The sequence below is a fragment of the Oncorhynchus masou genome, chromosome 1 (genome assembly GCF_036934945.1).
Source record: "Oncorhynchus masou masou isolate Uvic2021 chromosome 1, UVic_Omas_1.1, whole genome shotgun sequence".
In the NCBI taxonomy this organism is placed as follows: domain Eukaryota; kingdom Metazoa; phylum Chordata; class Actinopteri; order Salmoniformes; family Salmonidae; genus Oncorhynchus; species Oncorhynchus masou.
In genome coordinates, this window is record NC_088212.1 from 74,676,281 (window position 1) to 74,703,615 (window position 27,335).

Genomic DNA, 27,335 nt, shown 5'->3' on the forward strand with positions numbered 1-27,335 from the left:
GGCTTTCTACTGTATCTAAAATGGTGCCTTGTGATGAGAAAACATGACCAGAAACTGAGGTGAAGAAAGAGATGAGGTAGTGGTGTGGTCAGGTCCCAGTGAACATGTTAAGTTGGCTGTGGATTCTGAATGCTTTGAGCTCTGCTGGCCAGCCGGGGAAGAAAGGCCTTTTACTGGCTCCTCTTTGATGGCGCCCTTTGAGTGGGTTCAAAAGCAGTGAAAGTCCAGCACACAGGGATATTTAGCCTGCCGATTGAAGTCATAATGCCAATAAGGGCAGAGGAGCGCCTGGTTGGCTCAGCGGACTTGATCAACATTTCCCTCCCTGCTTTAGACTCAGCAGGAACACTCTCCTTGGTGCTACGCTCTTTATGGTGTACAGTACCAGGACCACGTAGGACTTTCAGACCAAGGCCAGAACATATGCTTTCATTATGCATGTAGTTTCATGCCATAAAGCTACTCTGTCTCATGTTTGAGGTGAAACGTTGCTACTGCTGTGGCGTGTGTTTGTGCGCGTCTGTGTTCTTTTCCGTTTGGTGGAAAGTCATGACTCCTGTTCCAGAGAGCCCCCAGGCAACATGACCTAGTCTTGACACAGAGGAGGCCATTCAGCCTCTCAGACTCTAAATGATGCTAATCTAAGATGATTCTCTAATTGATGGTAACCTCACTATTATCCAGTCCAGAGCTGTGTGTGGGGTGAGACCAGAGCAGAGGCCTCAGTAGACTGACAGAGGGCTGCTGTGTAATTGTATATGTACACAGTATGAGACCTGAGCACAGGGGTGAAGAAGGCTCTAACTATGGAGAGCCAGTTAGCTAGTCGTTCCCCTGGTGATGTTTCGTACCATGGCCTGTGGCTGAGCCCTGGCTCCAGTGCAGTGAGAACATCTATTTGGGAGCTAAATAGATTTTGGTATCTGAGGTGGGGGGCTCCTCTGCTGGGGTGGGGCCTGGGCGTGGGCTGCTGAATGAGAGGCCCTGGCAGAGGCAGGGGCCAGGGGATCTGTTCTATCTGGCCATTGGGAGGATGACAGGCGGGGGGGGGGGGTTTTGCGGACACTTCATTTCATGGCTTAATTTGTTCAGAATCATTCTGGAACTTTCCTCTCTTTGCTAAGTCGAGTTAGATATGAGTTTTGAGATATGATAAAACAACAGGTAATGCTAGACATTGGCACTAGTTTCTGCTCACTGAGACTAAGGAAGAATTCAATCAGATGAAATAATTCCAGATGCTAAAGCCCTAGCCACCACCTCAAATGTGGTGAGATGTGATGTGATGATTATTTATGAGGAATAGTAGAAGCGTTTTCAGTACACCTAAAAGATTTCAAATTGATGTTTTTTTATTGAAGCAGTGTAATAACATTTACAGTAGATAGAGGCTTCCTTCAGCCTGAGGGGTGAGGTCCCTGGCGCCCTTTTAAGGCGGTGGACCCATTGTGTGCTGCTGTGCTCACCCTCTTCATGTGTATTAGTTATTGAATATTTGACCTTTCTGGTTTGCATGAGCTCATGGGACAAGTGGGTTTTTCCCCAGGAAGTGGAGGTCTTTCACTCTCTCTCTCGTGCTCCCTCTCCCTCTCTCCTTCTCTTTCTCTCTCTCTCTCTCTCTCTCTCTCTCTCTCTCTCTCTCTCTCTCTGTCTCTCGTGCTCACTCTCCCTCTCTCCTTCTCTTTCTCTCTCTCTCTCTCTCGTGCTCACTCTCCCTCTCTCCTTCTCTTTCTCTCTCTCTCTCTCTCTCGTGCTCACTCTCCCTCTCCCTCTCTCTCTCTCTCTCTCTCTCTCTCGTGCTCACTCTCCCTCTCTCCTTCTCTTTCTCTCTCTCTCGTGCTCACTCTCCCTCTCCTCTTTCTCTTTCTCTTTCTCTTTCTCTCTCTCTCTCCCTCTCTCCTTCTCTTTCTCTCTCTCTCTCTCTCTCTCTCTCGTGCTCACTCTCCCTCTCCCTCTCTCTCTCTCTCTCTCTCTCTCGTGCTCACTCTCCCTCTCTCCTTCTCTTTCTCTCTCTCTCTCTCTCTCTCTCTCTCGTGCTCACTCTCCCTCTCCTCTTTCTCTTTCTCTCTCTCTCTCTCTCTCTCTCTCTCTCTCTCTCTCTCTCTCTCTCTCTCGTGCTCACTCTCCCTCTCTCCTTCTCTTTCTCTCTCTCTCTCTCTCTCTCTCGTGCTCACTCTCCCTCTCTCCTTCTCTTTCTCTCTCTCTCTCTCTCTCTCTCTCTCTCTCTCTCTCGTGCTCACTCTCCCTCTCTCCTTCTCTTTCTCTCTCTCTCTCTCTCTCTCTCTCTCTCTCTCTCTCGTGCTCACTCTCCCTCTCTCCTTCTCTTTCTCTCTCACTCTCTCTCTCGTGCTCCCTCTCCCTCTCTCCTTCTCTTTCTCTCTCTCTCTCTCTCTCTCTCGTGCTCACTCTCCCTCTCTCTCTCTCTCTCTCTCGTGCTCCCTCTCCCTCTCTCTCTCTCTCTCTCTCTCTCGTGCTCACTCTCCCTCTCTCCTTCTCTTTCTCTCACTTACTGACACACACAACAAATTGTAACTGTGTTCTTGGCTGGACCTCTCCAGTGGGATGAAGTCACACATGAAGGTGAGGAGAGGGATGGAGTAGAGCAGACGGTAGTATTGGACAAGCAGAACTCCTACGCTCCCATCTGCTTCTTGTTAACCCTTAATGGTGGCTATTTGTGCTGGGTGATGTCTGATTACTGACGGCTACCGGAGGCCATTCGGCCCCTGGACAGTCCCCCAGGTTCAGCAGAGGTTAACCCTGTAGGACAAGGGAGGGCAGGGGAACAGGAAGGGGATGGCTAAGGGAGTGGTGTAAGTCTACAGCTGCCTGACTGACACATATGAAACTCAATGTTCACAGGTGTTTATTTACTCTGAGCAGTTCCACAAAAAATCAAATCAAAAAATCAAATCAAATTTATTTGTCACATACACATGGTTAGCAGATGTTAATGCGAGTGTAGCGAAATGCTTGTGCTTCTAGTTCCGACAATGCAGTAATAACCAACAAGTAATCTAACTAACAATTCCTAAACTACTGTCTTATACACAGTGTAAGGGGATAAAGAATATGTACATAAGGATATATGAATGAGTGATGGTACAGAGCAGCATAGGCAAGATACAGTAGATGGTATCGAGTACAGTATATACATATGAGATGAGTATGTAAACAAAGTGGCATAGTTAAAGTGGCTAGTGATACATGTATTACATAAGGATGCAGTCGATGATATAGAGTACAGTATATACGTATGCATATGAGATATATAATGTTACTTACCCTACATTATTCAAGGTAGCATTGTTTAAAGTGGCTAGTGATATATTTACATCATTTCCCATCAATTCCCATTATTAAAGTGGCTGGAGTTGAGTCAGTGTCAGTGTGTTGGCAGTAGCCACTCAATGTTAGTGGTGGCTGTTTAACAGTCTGATGGCCTTGAGATAGAAGCTGTTTTTCAGTCTCTCGGTCCCAGCTTTGGTGCACCTGTACTGACCTCGCCTTCTGGATGATAGCGGGGTGAACAGGCAGTGGCTCGGGTGGTTGATGTCCTTGATGATCTTTATGGCCTTCCTGTAACATCGGGTGGTGTAGGTGTCCTGGAGGGCAGGTAGTTTGCCCCCGGTGATGCGTTGTGCAGACCTCACTACCCTCTGGAGAGCCTTACGGTTGAGGGCGGAGCAGTTGCCGTACCAGGCGGTGATACGGCCCGCCAGGATGCTCTCGATTGTGCATCTGTAGAAGTTTGTGAGTGCTTTTGGTGACAAGCCGAATTTCTTCAGCCTCCTGAGGTTGAAGAGGCGCTGCTGCGCCTTCTTCACGATGCTGTCTGTGTGAGTGGACCAATTCAGTTTGTCTGTGATGTGTATGCCGAGGAACTTAAAACTTGCTACTCTCTCCACTACTGTTCCATCGATGTGGATAGGGGGGTGTTCCCTCTGCTGTTTCCTGAAGTCCACAATCATCTCCTTAGTTTTGTTGACGTTGAGTGTGAGGTTATTTTCCTGACACCACACTCCGAGGGCCCTCACCTCCTCCCTGTAGGCCGTCTCGTCGTCGTTGGTAATCAAGCCTACCACTGTTGTGTCGTCCGCAAACTTGATGATTGAGTTGGAGGCGTGCGTGGCCACGCAGTCGTGGGTGAACAGGGAGTACATGAGAGGGCTCAGAACGCACCCTTGTGGGGCCCCAGTGTTGAGCGGGGAGGAGATGTTGTTGCCTACCCTCACCACCTGGGGGCGGCCCGTCAGGAAGTCCAGTACCCAGTTGCACAGGGCGGGGTTGAGACCCAGGGTCTCGAGCTTGATGACGAGCTTGGAGGGTACTATGGTGTTGAATGCCGAGCTGTAGTCGATGAACAGCATTCTCACATAGGTATTCCTCTTGTCCAGATGGATTAGGGCAGTGTGCAGTGTGGTTGAGATTGCATCGTCTGTGGACCTATTTGAGCGGTAAGCAAATTGGAGTGGGTCTAGGGTGTCAGGTAGGGTGGAGGTGATATGGTCCTTGACTAGTCTCTCAAAGCACTTCATGATGACGGAAGTGAGTGCTACGGGGCGGTAGTCGTTTAGCTCAGTTACCTTAGCTTTCTTGGGAACAGGAACAATGGTGGCCCTCTTGAAGCATGTGGGAACAGCAGACTGGTATAGGGATTGATTGAATATGTCCGTAAACACACCAGCTGGTCTGCGCATGCTCTGAGGGCGCGGCTGGGGATGCCGTCTGGACCTGCAGCCTTGCGAGGGTTAACACGTTTAAATGTTTTACTCACCTCGGCTGCAGTGAAGGAGAGACGGCATTTTTCCGTTGCAGGCAGTGTCAGTGGCACTGTATTGTCCTCAAAGCGGGCAAAAAAGTTATTTAGTCTGCCAGGGAGCAAGACATCCTGGTCCGTGACTGGGCTGGATTTCTTCCTGTAGTCCGTGATTGACTGTAGACCCTGCCACATGCCTCTTGTGTCTGAGCCGTTGAATTGGGATTCTACTTTGTCTCTGTACTGACGCTTAGCTTGTTTGATAGCCTTACAGAGGGAATAGCTGCATTGTTTGTATTCAGTCATGTTACCAGACACCTTGCCCTGATTGAAAGCAGTGGTTCGCACAAGTGAGGCAGTTTTAGAGGACGGCTCAGTGTAAAAACTCTGGTTGGGGACAGAGCTAAGATGAACTCAGATGGACTATATTCTGAAAAGTACACCATGTGCTTTGCACACACAACCTTATCAATGGACTTTGACCCTAAAGAGACAACACAGCTGGATGTTTGTGGGCCCATTTTTTTAATGGCCAACTGTGGCTCGTGGCTCTCATCCTAGTGAACTCTCAACATGACTATACCTAACACCCCTAATGGAAGCAGTGACCAGGATGATAGTGTAGACTACCCCTATAACAGCCAGTATAATGGGCCAGTCTAGTTCGCCAATCACATCCATGATAAGCTGGGGAATGAAGGAGAATCTAGGGAAAGCCTGACTATGCAAATCCCTGGAACAGCTCTACTTCAAGGGTGGAGTTCTGTTGCTGCACTTCTAGAAACAAATGAGAGGGCTTAAGCAGGTCTGGAGTTAAAGCACCGGGCCTCACCGGGATCTGCTTTGAGCTGGCACTGGTTCAACTCTCCCATAAATCAATGCACATGAAAAGGCAGTTCAGTTCATCACCTGTATTTGCATGCAGTCATCAAGTCCTGCATACTTCCAAAACATGTAAGATTAGCAGTTATTTGTGTTATGGCTGACTGCTGTTGTGCAGGTACTATAAATTAAGGTAAAGTTGTGGTGGTGGATGGTTCATACATCTTTATCAAGGGTTTGCAGGCAGGACTGGGGTGTTGACCAAGTACCACCCTGTCAGTTGTTATTTCTAGAGTCTACTCTCGGTGGTCTGGCCTGAGTTTAACAGTATTGTTAATTGAAATTGCTGCACTTGGACCTGGGACCCTACTATCTCCCCTACCCCTTACTGGACCTCTCCTCCACAGTGTCCTGGTCCTACCCTACCCCTACTACCTCGTCTCCCCTACCCCTTACTGGACCTCTCCTCCACAGTTTCCTGGTCCTACCCTACCCCTACTACCCTGTCTCTCCTACCCCTTACAGGACCTCTCCTCCACAGTGTCCTGGTCCTACCCTACCCCTACTACCTCGTCTCCCCTACCCCTTACTGGACCTCTCCTCCACAGTGTCCTGGTCCTACCCTACCCCTACTACCTCGTCTCCCCTACCCCTTACTGGACCTCTCCTCCACAGTGTCCTGGTCCTACCCTACCCCTACTACCCTGTCTCCCCTACCGCTTATTGGACCTCTCCTCCACAGTGTCCTGGTCCTACCATACCCCTACTACCTCGTCTCCCCTACCCCTTACTGGGCCTCTCCTCCACAGAGTCCTGGTCCTACCCCTACTACCCCATCTTCCCTACCCCTTACTGGACCTCTCCTCCACAGTGTCCTGGTCCAACCCTACTACCCCATCTCCCCTACCCCTTACTGGACCTCTCCTCCACAGTGTCCTGGTCCAACCCTACTACCCTGTCTCCCCTACCCCTTATTGGACCTCTCCCCCACAGTGTCCTGGTCCAACCCTACCTTGGGCCCAGCCATAGTGTGTGTCTCTCTAACGCTGTGTCAGTGCAACCAGGTGCTGGAATTGGCCAGAATTGGCTGAGAGGGGAGCTGTATTGGGATTGGGGGATATTATAAAGTTGCAGATATTTGCATCATTTTTCTAAGTTTTCCTACCATTTAATCTACATTTTCTCATTAGAGAAGCTCAAGCTCTTGATTTGGAAGTCAAGGTCTCTGAATCTTCATAGGGCATTATGGGCACGTATGGAAGGCAATTAACTCTGCCGTTTCCTCTTATTCTGCTGTGGTCCCACTTATTATGATCCAGTAGGCAGGCATACCATTTTCCTCAAAAATGTGTGTTTTTGTTAATTAATCGCCTAGAGTATTTTGGAGAGAAATCTCCGGCCTCCCTTCATCCACAGAACTGGTTGGTGAAACCATGGCTGAGCTCTGCTCTGGCTGTTTATCTTATGCTGGATCAGCTATAATGGTAATCTACGTGAGACTCCTGCTACCCAAACGAGTGGGATGGCTGTCTCAGATAGAAAGGAGTGTATCTATATATAGCACGGTAAGCTGTTTGTGTGGTGAGGAAGTGGGTGCATGGTGGGTGCATGGAGGGTGCATGGAGGGTGCATGGTGGGTGCATGGTGGGTGCATGGCGTTTATTGCACGCCTACACGTATCCTTGTTTTCCCGTTGGTGGAAATGAAGCTAGCAGCCAGCAGTCGTAACACAGGATCTGTTAGATTGTCTATCAGAGAGTCGGAGACAGACAGGGTTAGTATAGCAGCTGTCGACTAGGGAGACGACTCCTCAGCGCTGCAGCACAATGTAGGCTAACTAAATCAGTACAGAGGCTGCAGCTGAGAGAGACTCTGGATCCACTGACCTTCTTTTCATGGTGAACAGACAGCTAATGTTGTTATGGTGTGGAGTGGGTGGGGTGGTGGAGCTGAAAGGCAGCAGTGGAAATGGGTGGCGGTGGGTGGGCGGGTTAGTGGGTGAGTAGGTGGGGTTTGGGGAATATCTCCTCTGTGACATCAGAGGGCTTTGCTGGCCTGGACCGGCTGCCTTGGTGTGTAGGTTTAGTTTCCTTCCTTCTGGCTGAGTGGCTGGGGCTGAGTGGAGTGGAGGGCTCTGCTCTACTCTATACTCTGTTATCAAATAAAATTAAATAAAATTTTATTTGTCACATACACATGGTTAGCAGATGTTAATGCGAGTGTAGCAAAATGCTTGTGCTTCTAGTTCCGACAATGCAGTAATAACCAACAAGTAATCTAGCTAACAATTCCAAAACTACTACCTTATAGACACAAGTGTAAGGGGATAAAGAATATGTACATAAAGATATATGAATGAGTGATGTTCTGCACCGCTCTACTCTACTCTACTCCGCTCCACTCCACTCTATACTCCACTCTACTCTATACTCGGCTCTACTCTGCTCTATGCCTTACTCTACTCTACTCAATACACCCCTCTACTCTGTACTCTGCTCTACTCTGCTCTACTCTATACTCCACGCTATACTCCGCTCTACTCTACTCAATACTCCGCTCTACTCTTAACTCTGCTCTGCTCTACTCTATACTCTGCTCTACTCTATACTCTGCACTACTCTATACTCTGCACTACTCTATACTCTGCACTACTCTATACTCTGCACTACTCTATACTCTGCACTACTCTATACTCTGCACTACTCTATACTCTGCACTACTCTACTCTGTGCTCTGCTCTATACCCTGCTCTACTCTGTACTCTGCTCTGCACTCTGCTGTACTCTACTCTATACACTGCTCTTCTTTGCTATGCTCTACCGTATACTCTGCTCTACTCTATACTCTTCTCTGCTCTATACTTTACTCTATAATCTACTCTACTCTATACACTGCTATACTCTACACTCTACTGTATACTCAATGCTCTACTCTATACACCACTCTACTCTATACTCGAAACTCTACTATATACCCTATACTCTGCTCTATACTCTGCTCTACTCTATACTCTACTCTACACACCACTCTACTCTATACTCTACTCTATACTCTGTTCTACTCTATACTCTACTACAGTTGAAGTCGGAAGTTTAAATTCACTTAGGTTGGAGTCATTAAAACTAATTTTTCAACCACTCCACAAATTTCTTGCCAAAACTATAGTTTGTTAACAAGTTGGTTAGGATATCTACTTTGTGCATGACATGACACAAGTCCTTTTCCCAACAATTGTTTATAGACAGATTATTTCACTTATAATTCATTGTGTCACAATTCCAGTGGGTCAGAAGTTTACATACACTACGTTGACTGTGCCTTTAAACAGCTTAGAAAATTCCAGATAATGGCTTTAGAAGCTTCTGATAGGCTAATTGACATCATTTGTGTCAATTGGAGGTGTACCTGTGGATGTATTTCAAGGCCTACCTTCAAACTCAGTGCCTCTTTGCTTGACATCATGGGAAAATCAAAAGAAATCAGCCAAGACCTCAGAAAATACATTTTAGACCTCCACAAGTCTGGTTCATCCTTGTGAGCAATTTCCAAACGCCTGAAGGTACCACGTTCATCTGTATAAACAATAGTACGCAAGTATAAACACTATGGGACCTCGCAGCCATCATACTGCTCAGGAAGGAGAGGTGTTCTAGAGATAAACGTACTTTGGTGCGAAAAGAGAAAATCAATCCCAGAACAACAGCAAAGGACCTTGTGAAGATGCTGGAGGAAACAGGTACAAAAGTATCTATATCCACAGTAAAACAAGTCCTATATCGACATAACCTGAAAGGCCGCTCAGCAAGGAAGAAGCCACTGCTTCCAAAACCGCCATAAAAAAGCCAGACTACGGTTTGCAACTGCACATGGGGACAAAGATGGTACTTTTCAGAGAAATGTCCTCTGGTGTGATGAAACAAAAATATAACTGTTTGGCCATAATGACCATTTTTATGTTTCGAGGAAAAAGGGGGAGGCTTGCAAGCCGAAGAACACCATCCCAACCATGAAACACGGGGTTGGCAGCATCATGTTGTGGGGGTGCTTTGCTGCAGGAGGGCCTGGTGTACTTCACAAAATAGATGGCATCATGAGGGAGGGAAATTATGTGGATATATTGAAGCAACATCAGTCAGGAAGTTAAAGCTTGGTCGCAAATGGGTCTTCCAAATTGACAATGACCCCAAGTAGGTCTTCCAAAGTTGTGGCAAAATGGCTTAAATACAACAAAGTCAAGGTATTGGAGTGGCCATCACAAAGCCCTGACCTCAATCCTATAGAAAATTTGTGGGCAGAACTGGAAAAGCGTGTGTGAGCAAGGAGACCTACAAACCTGACTCAGTTACACCAGCTCTGTCAGGAGGAATGGGTCAAAATTCACCCAATTTATTGTGCGAAGCTTGTGGAGGGCTACCCGAAATGTTTGACCCATGTTAAACAATTTAAAGGGCAATGCTACGAAATACTAATTGAGTGTATGTAAACTTCTGATCCACTGGGAATGTGATGAAAGAATTAAAAGCTGAAATAAATAATTCTCTCTACTATTATTCTGACATTTCACATTCTTAAGACAAAGTGGTGATCCTAAATGACATAAGACAGGACATTTTTACTAGGATTAAATGTCAGCAATTGTGAAAAACTGAGTTTAAACTTCCAACTTCAACTGTATATACTCTATGCTCTACTATATACTCAAATCAAATGTCATACTCTGCTCAATACTCTGCTCTATTTTATACGCTGCTCTTTGCTCTACTCTAATCTATACTACACCGCTCTACTCCACCATTGTTCCTGTTCCCAAGAAAGCTAAGGTAACTGAGCTAAACGACTACCGCCCCGTAGCACTCACTTCCGTCATCATGAAGTGCTTTGAGAGACTAGTCAAGGACCATATCACCTCCACCCTACCTGACACCCTAGACCCACTTCAATTTGCTTACCGCCCAAATAGGTCCACAGACGGCGCAATCTCAACCACACTGCACACTGCCCTAACCCATCTGGACAAGAGGAATACCTATGTGAGAATGCTGTTCATCGACTACAGCTCGGCTTTTAACACCATAGTACCCTCCAAGCTCGTCATCAAGCTCGAGACCCTGGGTCTCGACCCCGCCCTGTGCAACTGGGTACTGAACTTCCTGACGGGCCGCCCCCAGGTGGTGAGGGTAGGCAACAACATCTCCACCCCGCTGATTCTCCGACCTTTTGCCACATTTCAGGCTTCAAACATAAAGATATAAAACTGTATTTTTTTGTGAAGAATCAACAACAAGTGGGACACAATCATGAAGTGGAACGACATTTATTGGATATTTCAAACTTTTTTAACAAATCAAAAACTGAAAAATTGGGCGTGCAAAATTATTCAGACCCCTTAAGTTAATACTTTGTAGCGCCACCTTTTGCTGCGATTACAGCTGTAAGTCGCTTGGGGTATGTCTCTATCAGTTTTGCACATCGTGAGACTGAATTTTTTTCCCATTCCTCCTTGCAAAACAGCTCGAGCTCAGTGAGGTTGGATGGAGAGCATTTGTGAACAGCAGTTTTCAGTTCTTTCCACAGATTCTCGATTGGATTCAGGTCTGGACTTTGACTTGGCCATTCTAACACCTGGATATGTTTATTTTTGAACCATTCCATTGTAGATTTTGCTTTATGTTTTGGATCATTGTCTTGTTGGAAGACAAATCTCCGTCCCAGTCTCAGGTCTTTTGCAGACTCCATCAGGTTTTCTTCCAGAATGGTCCTGTATTTGGCTCCATCCATCTTCCCATCAATTTTAACCATCTTCCCTGTCCCTGCTGAAGAAAAGCAGGCCCAAACCATGATTCTGCCACCACCATGTTTGACAGTGGGTATGGTGTGTTCAGGGTGATGAGCTGTGTGGCTTTTACGCCAAACATAACGTTTTGCATTGTTGCCAAAAAGTTCAATTTTGGTTTCTTCTGACCAGAGCATCTTCTTCCCCATGTTTGGTGTGTCTCCCAGGTGGCTTGTGGCAAACTTTAAACAACACTTTTTATGGATATCTTTAAGAAATGGCTTTCTTCTTGCCACTCTTCCATAAAGGCCAGATTTGTGCAATATACGACTGATTGTTGTCCTATGGACAGAGTCTCCCACCTCAGCTGTAGATCTCTGCAGTTCATCCAGAGTGATCATGGGCCTCTTGGCTGCATCTCTGATCAGTCTTCTCCTTGTATGAGCTGAAAGTTTAGAGGGACGGCCAGGTCTCGGTAGATTTGCAGTGGTCTGATACTCCTTCCATTTCAATATTATCGCTTGCACAGTGCTCATTGGGATGTTTAAAGCTTGGGAAATCTTTTTGTATCCAAATCCGGCTTTAAACTTCTTCACAACAGTATCTCGGACCTGCCTGGTGTGTTCCTTGTTTTTCATGATGCTCTCTGCGCTTTTAACGGACCTCTGAGACTATCACAGTGCAGGTGCATTTATACGGAGACTTGATTACACACAGGTGGATTGTATTTATCATCATTAGTCATTTAGGTCAACATTGGATCATTCAGAGATTCTCACTGAACTTCTGGAGAGAGTTTGCTGCACTGAAAGTAAAGGGGCTGAATAATTTTGCACGCCCAATTTTTCAGTTTTTGATTTGTTAAAAAAGTTTGAAATATCCAATAAATGTCTTTCCACTTCATGATTGTGTCCCACTTGTTGTTGATTCTTCACAAAAAAATACAGTTTTATATCTTTATGTTTGAAGCCTGAAATGTGGCAAAAGGTTGCAAAGTTCAAGGGGGCCGAATACTTTCGCAAGGCACTGTATATACTGTACTCGATACCATCTACTGTATCTTGCCTATGCTGCTCTGCACCATCACTCATTCATATCTTTATGTACATATTCTTTATCCCCTTACACTGTGTAAAAGAAATTAGTTTTGGAATTGTTAGTTAGATTACTTATTGGTTATTACTGCATTGTCGGAACTGGAAGCACAAGCATTTCGCTACACTCGCATTAACATCTGCTAACCATGTGTATGTGACAAATAAAATTTGATTTGATTTACTCTATACTATGTTCTACTATGTTCTACTCTATACTATGTTCTACTCTATACTCTGTTCTACTATATACACCGCTCTACTCTATACTCTGCTCTACCATATACTCTACACTCTGCTCTTTACTCGACTCTATTCTCTGTTCTACTCTATACTCTATACTCTCCCTATACTCTGTTATATACTCTGCTCTACTTTATACTCTACTCTATACTCTGCTCTACCCTATACTCTACTCTGTACTCTGCTCTATACTGCTCCACTCTACTTTACTCTACACCATGCTCTATTCTCTGCTCTACTCTATACCCTATACTCTACTCTGTACTCTGCTCTATACTGCTTTACTCTACACCATGCTCCATACTCTGCTCTACACACACATACACACACACACACTGGTGCTCATATGGATGTGTGTCTAAGGCTGTCTAATTGGTGCACACAGGAATAGAGGTAATTTATGGAAGGGTTAGCTGAACCCTGTCAGACTACAGGAGCACTCTGTTTTGTTAAAGAGGGATTTAACCTCAGCCGCTCTCCAAGTTACTGCTGCAGAGCTGCTTTTAATTCAAATTAAATGTAATTCTATGAAAAAGGATCGCTACCATTGCAGCAATTGGCTAATTCACTTGAGAGGAGAATATTTGCATTTCAGGAGTGTTTGAACAGGGAGTGTTTGTTTTTCAGTTCCCACTGGCATCTGTGTTAAGGTGCGACTGAAGGTCAGGACACTTCACCGTGCAAAGAGAGTCCACTGTGTGTGTTTGGGGGGGGTGCAAGCAGACCAGACTTTAGGTCCCCTGCAGATTGAGCGACTGACTCTGGACTCTGGACAGGATCAGCTGTCTGTGCAGTGATGGCTGTCCAGTGTTGTCATGGAGACGGTGGTGTGAGGCTGCACAATAGAAGTTCAGTAGCCTGGTCCCAGATCTGTTTGTGCTCTTGCCAACTCAATTGCTGTCCTTGTTAAGCCAAGCATGACAAGGAGTGACAAGGAGTTGGCGTGATAGCACAAACACAATTGTACATACAGTGAAGACTGAATGGTGCTGGGAAGAACAGTGAGCTAAGCTCCTTCCCACCCTGGGAGGCTGTTGTGGTTGTGTTGTCCCAGTTAGTCACCCACCCCACAGTGGGAGTCATCCTGTGTTGAATAAGGAGCTAATGGTGATGTACCCAATGAGCCATATGAGGATCCATCACATATATTACTGGACAGGGATATACATTCTCTTGCGCTCTCTCGCTTTCGCTCTCTCTCTCTCTCTCTCTCTCTTCACTGTACTGCAGCCTCATCAATCATGGGAACCAGCACAGAGAGAGCAGCAGAGCAACAGTCAGTCTCTGCTGGTTAACAGGCTCACTGAGAGTAGAGCTCTTGGAGACAGAGAGACTGGGACTCTGATGTTATAGCTGAGGCTGTGGAGAATGGAGAGCATGAACCTCAAGTTCTGGAGGTTAAAAATAAGAGCGTGTGAGCAGTAGGTAGATTCTCTCTCTCTCTCTCTGCAGGCACATGGTCAGCATTGTCATGTAGTAGTGTAGTGCAGTGCAGTGGAGCAGCAGAGCAGGCTGCAGACATGCAGGACCGCTGATGAATTATTGAACAGTGCCAAGTGGACGTGATGTCGGCATGCATGCAGGGCATACAGAGGACTAGGGAGAGGCATGGGGAGAGAGGGAGAGGCATGGGGAGAGAGGGAGAGGCATGGGGAGAGAGGGAGAGGCATGGGGAGAGAGGGAGAGGCATGGGGAGAGAGGGAGAGGCATGGGGAGAGAGGGCGAGGCATGGGGAGAGAGGGCGAGGCATGGGGAGAGAGGGAGAGGCATGGGGAGAGAGGGAGAGGCATGGGGAGAGAGGGAGAGGCATGGGGAGAGAGGGAGAGGCATGGGGAGAGAGGGAGAGGCATGGAGAGAGAGGGAGAGGCATGGAGAGAGAGGGAGAGGCATGGGGAGAGAAGGAGAGGCATGGGGAGAGAGGGAGAGGCATGGGGAGAGAGGGAGAGGCATGGGGCGAGAGGGAGAGCATGGGGAGAGAGGGAGAGGCATGGGGAGAGAGGGAGAGGCATGGGGAGAGAGGGAGAGGCATGGGGAGAGAGGGAGAGGCATGGAGAGAGAGAGAGAGGCATGGGGAGAGAGGGAGAGGCATGGGGAGAGAGGGAGAGGCATGGGGAGAGAGGGAGAGGCATGGGGAGAGAGGGAGAGGCATGGGGAGAGAGGGAGAGGCATGGGGAGAGAGGGAGAGGCATGGGGAGAGAGGGAGAGGCATGGGGAGAGAGGGAGAGGCATGGGGAGAGAGGGAAAGGCATGGGGAGAGAGGGAGAGGCATGGAGAGAGAGGGCGAGGCATGGGGAGAGAGGGCGAGGCATGGGGAGAGAGGGAGAGGCATGGGGAGAGAGGGAGAGGCACGGGGAGAGAGGGAGAGGCACGGGGAGAGAGGGAGAGGCACGGGGAGAGAGGGAGAGGCACGGGGAGAGAGGGAGAGGCACGGGGAGAGAGGGAGAGGCACGGGGAGAGAGGGAGAGGCACGGGGAGAGAGGGAGAGGCATGGGGAGAGAGGGAGAGGCATGGGGAGAGAGGGCGAGGCATGGGGAGAGAGGGAGAGGCATGGGGAGAGAGGGAGAGGCACGGGAGAGAGGGAGAGGCACGGGAGAGAGGGAGAGGCACGGGGAGAGAGGGAGAGGCACGGGGAGAGAGGGAGAGGCACGGGGAGAGAGGGAGAGGCACGGGGAGAGAGGGAGAGGCACGGGGAGAGAGGGAGAGGCACGGGGAGAGAGGGAGAGGCACGGGGAGAGAGGGAGAGGCACGGGGAGAGAGGGAGAGGCACGGGGAGAGAGGGAGAGGCACGGGGAGAGAGGGAGAGGCACGGAGAGAGAGGGCGAGGCATGGGGAGAGAGGGCGAGGCATGGGGAGAGAGGGAGAGGCATGGGGAGAGAGGGAGAGGCACGGGGAGAGAGGGAGATGCACGGGGAGAGAGGGAGAGGCACGGGGAGAGAGGGAGAGGCACGGGGAGAGAGGGAGAGGCACGGGGAGAGAGGGAGAGGCACGGGGAGAGAGGGAGAGGCACGGGGAGAGAGGGAGAGGCATGGAGAGAGAGGGAGAGGCATGGAGAGAGAGGGAGAGGCATGGGGAGAAAGAAGGAACGAGCTTGGGTGAGGGAGAGACAGATAGTATGGGAAGGGGTGTGTTTATGTGTGCAACAGAGAAATATTGCGAGAAAAGGGTATTTGTATGAAATAATGCAAGTGTGAGAGAGTTGGAGAGTGTGTGGAGTAGGTAGTAAGAAAGAGGGGTTTATTGAGGGAGAGAAGGCAGTATATTTCCATCTGCGTCAGTGGATTAACTGAAAAAGACAATGCATATTTTAACAGTCAAATAGGTGGCCATGTGCCATGAATCAATACACATACACAGATTTAATCCACTACCAGATTAGATCCACTCCTGTCACAATAATTTATTTAAAATGGAAAGATGATTCATGCATTGGAACAAACTTAGACTGTTGTATTCATGGTAACCTAGCAGTTAAGAGTGTTGGGCCAGTAACCGAAAGGTCGGTCATTCAAATCCCTGAGCCTACTAAGTGAAAAATCTGTCAATGTGCCCTTTTTTATTTTTTTTTACCTTTATTTAACTAGGCAAGTCAGTTAAGAACAAATTCTTATTTTTCAATGACGGCCTAGGAACAGTGGGTTAACTGCCTGTTCAGGGGCAGAACGACAGATTTGTACCTTGTCAGCTCGGGGATTAGAACTTGCAACCTTTCGGTTACTAGTCCAACGCTCAAGGGGCGGCAGGGTAGCCTAGTGGTTGAAGCAAGGCACTTAACCCTAATTGCTCCTGTAAATTTCTCTAGATTAGAGCGTCTGCTAAATGACTCAAATGTAAATGTATTTTTACCTGTGACATCCTGTCCACATGGAGCCAGAGCCAGAGCCAGTCCACTCTGATATAGGACATGCTTTGCATGCTGTTCTCAGCTGTCACTTAACTAGTCCCACAGGAGAGGCCTACAAAACATGCAGAGAAAATGTAATAAAATGCACAGCTTCAAGCTCTGTCTCAACCTACTCCGAGCATCCTGCTCACATTGGAGACAGACAGGCAGTCCCAGTCACTGATTCATGGCCAGCCTCTGGAAGATGGCTAATTAGTGTCATTGTTGGAATAGTGGCGACAGAAGGGCCAGTGACATTAGCAGTGTTTTGGTCATGAACACTCCAGATGACCTCGTTTTCCTGTGTCCCTCAGAAACAGTGGAGTGGTTATGTGAGTCCGTATTTACGCTGGCTTTCACAACACACGGGTCAGGATTATGTGTTTACCTCCTGCATGCTGCATAGTAGTGTAGAGGTCAACGAGTTACTGAACAACACACATGGATGGAGTGTTTACTCTCTAGAAGACCGAGCCAAAGCCGGATGTTTATCTCAATGCCTTCTCTGCTGTATGTCTCCTCAGTCCTTACTGTACTCCATGTTCACTCTCCCTCTTTCTCTCTCCCTCTTTCTCTCTCCAGTCCTACTTTGTCACTGACTATGATCCCACGATTGAAGACTCGTATACGAAGCAGTGTGTCATTGATGAGAGGGCGGCCCGGCTTGACAGTAAGTATAGACCCTCAGCCTGTAAACAAACAGGAGAAATCTGACCACAACACTAATGTTCATTGAGAAATAGCAGCCTTCACAGGAGATTACTGTTCTTATCTTGGAGGGTTTAGTTTTGTACAGTACCTTTTCAGGAGAGGTGCTACTGTGTGTGTGTCTAACGTGTCTGTCCCCGTGTTTGTTAGTCCTGGACACGGCCGGACAGGAAGAGTTTGGAGCCATGAGAGAACAATACATGAGGACAGGGGAGGGCTTCCTGCTTGTCTTCTCAGTCACTGACAGAGGAAGGTGAGTGACAACCCAGTCACGTGTCGCCCCCACGCTGCCTCTCTCTGTCTGCACCAATCTCTCTTTGCGCTTTTCTCTCTCTCACTGCGCGTCTCTCTATCTGCGCCTATCTTCGTCTGTGCTTCTCTGTCTGTCTCTCTCTTTCTCCCTCTGTCTGCCTGCTCCTCTCTCTTCTCATGCTAAACACATACATCTCTCTCACTCACGCTCTTGTTCTCCCACACGTCCGTTCTCTCCAACCTGTGTCGTCATTCTCTTTTGTTCTCCTCTGCTCATATACCTCTCTTTCAACATCCACCTCTTTACAGGCTTTGTTTTTCTGTGTGAAAACTCTGCATTAAATCACCTGCATGAGAATGAATGCATCCCCTCTATATGTGCTGTCCTGTAGTGCTGTGGTCGGCAGTCTTTGGGCCCTTGTCACCCCTCTGGTCCCTGTACAGCAATGTGATGGTGGTGTGTCTCAACCCACCCCTCAGAGTCCCCTCTCTCCGTGCTGTAAACAGTCTTTCCTTCCTCCATTTACGTTAGCCAAGGCTCTCCAGATTTACTATGTGCTCGCCAAGCTGCCCGCCGGCAGCCATTCACTAGAACACACTCCTGGGTTTGTGGTTACATTCTGTTTCCCTTTCTCTCTAGGGGATATTTCTATGTATGCCGTTTGGTTCAAACAGTTAGCATGATATTTGTATTACACTAAAAGCCTTTCAAGTCAACGGGGAGCAAAGCTCTGGTTAAAGGGACAGACCTGCTTAGGGCTACCCCTCCTTGGTCAATGGAAGGCAGGCAAGCCTGTGCTGAGGCTGCTCACAAGTTCACCAAGGCTTTACTGCAATACTCATGCAAACATTTCTGGAACATTGAGGCATGCAGTACCACAGGAGTTCATTGACTTTTCTGTCTGCTCTGAAGTACCTCCCTTCACCCTTCACCCTTCACCCACCCTGTCTGATTCCCAAATGATGGCGCTGACTCACTTAGAGTTCTTAGGAAACTATGCAGTATTTTGTTTTTTTATGGGTTATATCTTACATTGTTACCCCAGGAAATCTTACGTTTTATTACATACAGTCGGGAGGAACGATTGGATATAAGAGCAACGTCAATTTACCAACATTACCACCAGGAATATGATCACCACCCGGGACAATGGATCAAATTCCAGAAGTCGACCCAAAACAATTGCGCCGCAGAAAGGGCAGGCGAAGCTTTCAACTGGTCAGACTTCGTAGACTTGCACATCGCCCAACGCTCCCGAGTATTCTACTAGACAATGTCCAGTCTCTTGACAACAAGGTAGACGAAATTCAAGCAAGAGTTGCCTTCCAGAGAGACAACAGAGATTGTAACATTCTCTGTTTCACGGAAATATGGCTCTCTCTGCATATGTTATGGGAATCGGTTCCGCCACTGGGCTTCTCCATGCATCGCAACAACAGAGATAAACTCCTCACTGGGAAGAGGAAGGGTGGGGGTGTATGCTTCATGATTAGCGTCTCATGGTGCAATCATAACAACCTACAGGAACGCAAGTCATTCTGCTCACCCGACCTAGATTTCTTTACAATCAATTGCAGGCCATTTTACCTACTAAGATAATTCTCATCAGTTATAGTCACAGCTGTGTACATTCCACATCAAGCAGACACCAAGACTGCCATCAAGGAACTTCACTGGACTATATGCAAACTGGAAACCATATATCCCGAGACTGCATTTATTGTAGTTGGGGATTTTAACAAAGCAAATTTGAGAACAAGGCTACTTAAATTCCACCAGCATATTGATTGCACTCCACGCATGAGCAAGACCCTCGACCACTGCTACTCTAACTTTCGCGATGCATACAAAGCCCTCCCCCGCCCTCCCTTCGGCAAATCCGACCTCGACGCCATCTTGCTCCTACCGTCATATAGGCAGAAACTCAAACAGGATGTACCAGTGACTAGAACCATTCATCGCTGGTCCGACCAATCGGAAGCCACGCTTCAAGGTGGTTTTGATCACACACATATGTTCCGGTCAACCCCAGAGAACAACATCGACCTATACGCTGACTCGGTGAGTGCATTTATAAATAAGTGCATTGGAGATGTTGTACCCACTGTGACTATTAAAACCTACATTAACCAGAAACCGTGGATGGATGGCAGCATTTGCGCAAAACTGAAAACCATGGAAAGAGGTCTGGGAATATGACTGAATATAAACAGTGTAGTTATTCCCTCCGCAAGGCAATCAAACAAGTGAAATGCCTGTACAGGGACAAGGTGGAGTTGCAATTCAACTGCTCAGACACAAGACGTATGTGGCAGGGTCTACAGGAAATCACGGACTACAAAAAGAAAACCAGCCATGTCACGGACACCGATGTCACGCTTTCAGACAAACTAAACACCTTCTTTGCCCACTTTGGGGATAATACAGTGCCACCGTTGCGGCCAGCTAACGAGGACTGTGCCCCCCGTCTCCGTGGCTGATGTGAGTAAAACATTTAAACGTGTTAACCCTCGCAAGGCTGCTCGCCCAGACGGCATCCCTAGCCTCGTCCTCAGAGTATGCGCAGACCAGCTGGCTGGTGTGTTTATGGACATATTCAATCGCTCCCTAACCCAGTCTGCTGTCCCCACATGCTTCAAGATGGCTATCATTGTTCCTGTACCCAAGAAGGCAAAGATAACTGAACTAAATTACTACCGCCCCGTAGCACTCACTTCTGTCATCATGAAGTGCTTTGAGAGACTAGTCAAGGATCATATCACCTCCACATTACTGGCCACCCTAGACCCACTTCAGTTTGCATACCACCCCAACAGGTCCACAGATTACGCAATCGACATCACACTGCACACTGCCCTATCCCATCTGGACAAAAGGAATACCTATGTAAGAATGATGTTCATTGACTGCAGCTCAGCATTCAACACCATAATACCCTCCAAGCTCATCATCAAGCTGGAGGCCCTGGGTCTCAACACTGCCCTGTGTAATTGGGTCCTGGACTTTCTGACGGGCCGCCCCCAGGCAGTGAAGGTAGGAAACAACATCTCCATTTTCAGTCAATGTCAAAAAAACAAAGGAGATGATCGTGGACTTCAGGAAGCAGAAGAGGGAGCACCCCCCCTATCCACATCGATGGGACAGCAGTGGAGAAGGTGGACATTTTTAAGTTCCTAGGTGTACACATCACAGAAAAACTCAGATGGTCCACCCACACGTACAGTGTGGTGAAGAAGGCACAACAGCGCCTCTTCAACCTCAGGAGTCTGAAGAAATCTGAGGTCAGTACAGGTGCATCAAAGCTGGGATCTAGAGACTCAAAGACAGCTTCTATTCCAAGGCCATCAGGCTGCTAAACAGCAATCACTAAATCAGAGAGGCTGCTGCCTACATTGAGACCCAATCACTGGCCACTTTAATAAATGGATCACTAGTTTCTTTATACAATGCCACTCTCAATAATGCCACTCTAAATAATGTTTACATATCTTACATTACTCATACCACATGTGTATACTGTGTTTATACCACCTACTGCACCTTGCCTATGCCGCTTGGGCCATCGCTCATCCATATACTTACATGTACATATTTTCATTCACCCCTTTAGATTTGTGTGTATTAGGTTGTTGTTGGGGAATAGTTTGATTACTTGTTAGATATTACTGCACTGTCGGAACTAGAAGCACAAGCATTTCACTACACTCGCATTAACATCTGCTAACCATGTGTATGTGACAAATAAGATTTGATTTGATTTTTATAGAGACGCCAATCCCATCTGACTGGGTGCTGTGGGGGAAGGGAGGGCAGGGGGGGTTCATTTTTGTGGCTGTGAGACAACATTCCTGGGAGGTCCACAGAGGCACCAGCTTTATCTTTATGTCTGAGCTTTACTGGGGGCATCGAGTGATGCTGTGTGCTTTATGTTTCACAGCTTTGAAGAAATCTACAAATTTCAAAGACAGATCCTCAGAGTCAAAGACCGGGATGAATTTCCCATGATCCTTGTAGGCAATAAAGCAGACCTGGAGCTTCAGAGACAGGTGAGTAGCAGTCATCATAATGGCCCAGAGGCCTCAGCTCAAATACACATACATGTTAGGGTGATGTGAGGAAAGTAAATTTAAAGCAACAAGCTTTAAAAATGTGTCATTTCTAATTTATATTTTTAAATGTGAAAATGGATAGTGGTGGTGGTGGCTGTAGCTATTTGGGTAGACAAAGAGGGAGTGAGAAAAAGAGAGAAAGAGAAGATGACCAACAAAAACATTGTGAGACAGAGGAAAAGAGGAGGGAGGAAGGGTATGAAAAGGAGAGGGCTCATTCTGTGGCCTTCATTGGCTTTCAGCTGCAGTTCACTTTCCCACATGACTCCACACTGTCACCTGCTGGAATAAAACACATTCTCTCATCTGATCAAATATAAATGCATTTATCACATCAATTACTGTCATAATTATTTTTATTGGCTGAATATAATGTGGGGCCTCTGTTAGAATTGATAACTCAACATGATTCATCCAAATTAAGTAGTCTAAATGTGGGCTTTAACAAATTAGTTGAGGAGTATGATTCAATTCTACCCATTACTGGCAACTCAATGGGTTCAGCTGTTTTAGGACGGTAGAATAAATGATTTTGCAATGAGGTCTGGGCCGTATCCACAAAGTGTCTTAGAGTAGGAGTGCTAATCTAGGATCTGTCCATAAAATCTTATTTATTATGAACTAAAAGGCAAAACTGATCCTAGATCTGCACTCCTACACAGAGACGCTTTGTGTATACGGGCCCTGGTCTCTAATCTTGTCGTAATAGTTTAAGATGGACCAGAAGCAAAAATATTCTAGCTAAGCACATAGAAATCAGATGCTATTTGAATGTAAAATGTAATGTGATACATTTGCTGTATTGTTTACACATTTCATAGTGACCCACTCTTGGATGTGAACCCTCTGACCCATGTTTCTCAACCTTACCAGCAGATGTCACCAGTTTCCTGATTCTTGTGTTTTGTCAATGGTCATGCGTTAGAGGGTGGTTCTTGCTCTCTCTGTGACTGTCGCCTGGTGGGCAGAGTTTGATCATTTGTAACCGTTCAATTGGTCCTAAAGTGAAATCTACACCCAGATAGGGCACAGGGTGATGCAAAATAGCACTTGCTATTTATCTAAGATATATACCTGTACCTGTTTCGTCCCTTCAGGTGACCCAGGAGGAGGGCCAGCAGCTGGCCAGACAGCTCAAGGTGACGTATATGGAGGCTTCAGCCAAAATCCGTATGAATGTAGACCAGGCTTTCCACGAGCTGGTTAGAGTAATCAGGTGGGTGGATTCATTACCGACTTTATAGTTAGAGTAATTATGTGGGTGGATTCATTACTGACTGTAGAGTTGGTTGGAGTAATCAGGTGGGTGGATTCATTACTGACTGTAGAGCTAGTTCGAGTAATCAGGTGGGTGGATTCATTACTGACTGTAGAGCTAGTTCGAGTAATCAGGTGGGTGGATTCATTACTGACTGTAGAGCTAGTTCGAGTAATCAGGTGGGTGGATTCATTACTGACTGTAGAGCTAGTTCGAGTAATCAGGTGGGTGGATTCATTACTGACTGTAGAGTTAGTTAGAGTAATCAGGTGGGTGGATTCATTACTGACTGTAGAGTTAGTTAGAGTAATCAGGTGGGTGGATTCATTACTGACTGTAGAGTTAGTTCGAGTAATCAGGTGGGTGGATTCATTACTGACTGTAGGTGGCACCACAACCCCACTATACCTCCCTGAATACAGTGGCAATGGGTTGAGGGAAATAAATAGTTTCAGCTTTTGTTCCTTCACTGGCACGAGTCTGTCTTTCTCAAGTTGAAAGGTACATTTGAAAGGTGCTTTATGCAATACTTTCACATATCCCCTTAGGATCTGGACCATTTGGTACCCTGATCTGAGCTATAATGGCACAAGGTTGAGACCCAGATGCAGACACTGGAGGCAGATGGTTTGAAACTTTGATATTTATTAATCAATCCAAAAGGGGTAGGCAAGAGAATGGTCATGGACAGGCAAAAGATCAAAAAAAGTCCAGGAGGTACAGAGTGTCAGGCAGGCTCGAGGTCAGGGCAGGCAGAATCGTCAGGCAAGTGGGTACGGAGTTCAGAAAACAGGCAATGGTCAAAAACCAGGAGGACTTGCAAAAAGAGAATAGAAGCAGGAGTACAGGAAAACATGCTAGTTGACTTGAAAGACATACAAAACGAACTGGCCCAGAGAGACAGGAAACACAGGGATAAATACACTGTGGGGAGAAAGTGACACCTGGAAGGGGTGGAGACAATAATGAGGACAGGGGAAACAGATCAGGGTGTGACAGAAGCATGTTTAAAACATAAACGAACCCTAGCTGAAACAAATCCTTGTCCTGCGTGAGTAGTGGGTTCAAGATCTAGGACTAGAGTACCAAGTATTTACGCGGCAGTGAGAGACGCGTGGAACTTTTTTGCCCATGTGGACAAGCTAGCTTGCTAACATCATGTACAACAGTGTTTACCAACCCTGGTCCTCCAGTACCCCCAACATTACACAGTTTCATTGTAGACCTGGAGAAACACACCTCATTCAACTCATTGAGGGCTTGATGATTAGTTAACAAGTTAAATCAGGTGTGCTTGTCTAGGGTTACAATAAAAATGTGGAGGACCAGGGTTGGAAAACAATGATGTAGAATGTGCGTCTTGCTAATTGCACCCCGAAACTGTTATTTTCAGGTCTTGTGAAATCAAAATTCTCACAAACGCTCCAGGAATCTGAACCAGGGTACCGAATTTCATATGTGAGAATGCCCTAATGTCAATGATATATCTGTAGAGGTAAAGGAATACCATTTCTATGAAGACAACTACAGGATGTGATCCCATCTACACTCAAAGCCAGAACAAAACAATTGTTGCTTGAATGAGTCAGATTATTTTGTTAGAATCCTTCTTTCTCTGCTTACTCATAACGTAATAATGCACTTTCTCCTCACAGGAAATTCCAGGAACAGGAATGCCCGCCCTCGCCAGAACCCACGCGGAAAGAAAAGGACAAGAGTGGCTGCCATTGTGTGATCGTCTGAGTGGGCCTTATCACTGTCAGTCACCCAGCTGCTGTCACCAGTCCCTGTCTCCTGCCTGACATGACATCCTGTATGGATGACTGAGTGCTGCCTTCTCCACGTGCATGACTTTAACAGAGGTTCCTGTGGTAGCAACCAGGAACTGCCCTCCCCCCACCCCCAGACTTCACTTCTAGAAGAAACTGACAACGCCAAATGTTAAACTCCTCTTGACCTTCAACAATAATCCAATTCATATGAGAAAGTCCTAACACTAAACATTGCCTCTTAAATCAGCTAAACAATATCATTTTTTGTATTCTGAAGGACTTTTTCTTGCCTTGCAGTGACATTTGTACTTTTTGCCGAGATTGAATGAGAAATTATATATCCAGAATGTCAATGAGAGGTTTACTAGTTACCAGTTTCTCATCAGAATAGAAAGGTGATCTTATGAAGATCTGTATATGTCATCCGTTTTTACTTCCATGTGCTCATCCGCTACTGTACATAAGTGACATTTGTTGTGATTTTGAAAGCGCGTTTGTACTGACTTATTAAATCGCCACAGTACAGCGTGTAAGGTTGATGAGTTTGGTTTGACTTCTATGAACATAACATGTATACAAGTATGTACACTGTACAGTATAAACCTCGATAGCCCTAACGTTATGACAACTTAACTTTCCAGCGTCGTCAGCGGATCCATTTCTATGTCTGTGGATTCTGCACTCATCTCACTGGCCAAATATGGAATGTTTACTGTATTTGCATTGTAAGGTTCATAGACTTTAGGCTTTTAATAACATGATATCAAACCTGTTTTATTTATTTAGTTGTACAACTATTCTCTGACTCTTACCTGTTGTTGTTGACTAGCTCAGAGTCAGGTTGGCCTAATCAGAATTAAACATTTTAAACTCTTATATTTTTAATCTTTGACAAGCAGAGCAGAAGAGACCATGGGTAGTATTTATGTACCTCACTGATAATGATGTTAATAGCAGAGCAGAAGAGACCATGGGTAGTATTTATGTACCTCACTGATAATGATGATGTTAATAGCAGAGCAGAAGAGACCATGGGTAGTATTTATGTACCTCACTGATAATGATGATGTTAATAGCAGAGCAGAAGAGACCATGGGTAGTATTTATGTACCTCACTGATAATGATGATGTTAATAGCAGAGCAGAAGAGACCATGGGTAGTATTTATGTACCTCACGATAATTATGTTAATAGCAGTGCAGTTTCAGAAATGTTCCTCTCTGACATATCTTTTCAAATCAATCCCTCTCAGTTGGAACATTGATTTTTGTACCATCTATTTGGCTCTCTTTTGGAACGTAGTTATTACTTAAAGTAGACAGAGGTATTGAGCTGTTGAAGCTCACTCATAAACAAACTGTAACTTAATTTCAATGACATGGTTGTTTGTTACACACTGCCTTCAATTATTCTTGCAGATGTGTTCATGTCCTCCAAGGTTATTGGTGTGACTCTGGGCCAGTTTGGAGCTATTTCCATGACTCCCACAGTCACATGGAGGTTACATCATTGCCATTACATCACCTGACCTCTCACCTTTAAAGTTAACATCAAGACAATTCACACATTCTGTTGTCTTGTCATCCTTTTCAATATGATCTGTATTTCTGCTTAATAGAAACCAATGAACTATTGTAGTGTTGTTATATCATCATGTAATATAAGACAAAAAGAAACATGAAAGTGATTATTTGATGGACTTGATTAAATGTTTTTACTTTATACTTTTATACATTATTTTCTTATCAAACTAGTTGACAAGTATTTTTATATGTCTGTAAGTGAATATGCTCTCACAGCACAGCTGTGTGTATATGTAAAGAGGAATGTATAATTCCCTTAGCTGGTTTTGAACTGAAGAAGACTAGGCCTACATTGGTTCTTGACCAACCTGTGGTCCAGAACCTTTCCTCCTCTTGATTTGATTAGTCCTCATTTGGACAAATCTTCCAAGAGTTCTTGGTGTTGGTGACACATTTTCCTTGACCATTCCCCACTACCTTACCCAATGCCTATACTGCAAATGTCAACCAATGTGTTGGTTGAACGCCTCCACTCAGCCCACCTGACCTACTAGCAGGGTGGATCGTGGGTAGGCCGTTCACTCTTCTCTTCACTGTTCTCTAGGTCAATGTTTGGGTCACAGATTCATGTGTTCTGCTCAATGGTGGAGTCTGAAAGTACCACCACCTCTCTTTTGGTAAACTTTATGTACAGTACATTTAATTCATATATTTTATTTTATTTTCACGTCCATGCCCCTTGCCCCATGTATAGCTTCTGGTGCTATAATAAAATCTGTCATTCAGCCAACTATAATAGAGAATATTCCTTTTGTTTTTGTTTTTATGAGAAGTCCTGTATTTGGTGAACTTCATATTTTGTTGACCTTGTATTGTGAAGCGAGGTGGAACAATAACAGTTGTGTTGGCAGATATTGCTTTGAGATGTTTGCTTTGAGAAAAGGGATGTATCCAATCAAAGAGGAATAATATGAGAATATTCCATCATTTCATACCCACTGAACACCTGTTGTCATAATGGGGATGGACCACTGTCTTCACTAATAACATTCCAACATTAACACCACCTCTGAACTGTCTGCATGAAAATGTCTGTCTTATTGGTGATGCAACTCATTCTACTATAGCTTATTGTCTTCCA

At 46.1% G+C, this 27,335-nt stretch overlaps 1 protein-coding gene across 1 annotated transcript in view; it reads left to right on the plus strand.

The window, feature by feature from the left end:
• The window catches only part of LOC135550513 (ras-related protein R-Ras2), a 51,530-nt gene extending 24,533 nt beyond the window's left edge, over positions 1 to 26,997 (plus strand). The window contains exons 2-6 of the mRNA XM_064981419.1: positions 17,154 to 17,241; positions 17,430 to 17,532; positions 21,470 to 21,578; positions 22,739 to 22,857; positions 24,555 to 26,997. Of these exons, the coding sequence (XP_064837491.1) occupies positions 17,154 to 17,241; positions 17,430 to 17,532; positions 21,470 to 21,578; positions 22,739 to 22,857; positions 24,555 to 24,642 (507 nt within the window). The 3' untranslated portion in view covers positions 24,643 to 26,997. The remainder of the gene's footprint in view (positions 1 to 17,153; positions 17,242 to 17,429; positions 17,533 to 21,469; positions 21,579 to 22,738; positions 22,858 to 24,554) is intronic.
• Positions 26,998 to 27,335: the final 338 nt, after the last annotated feature.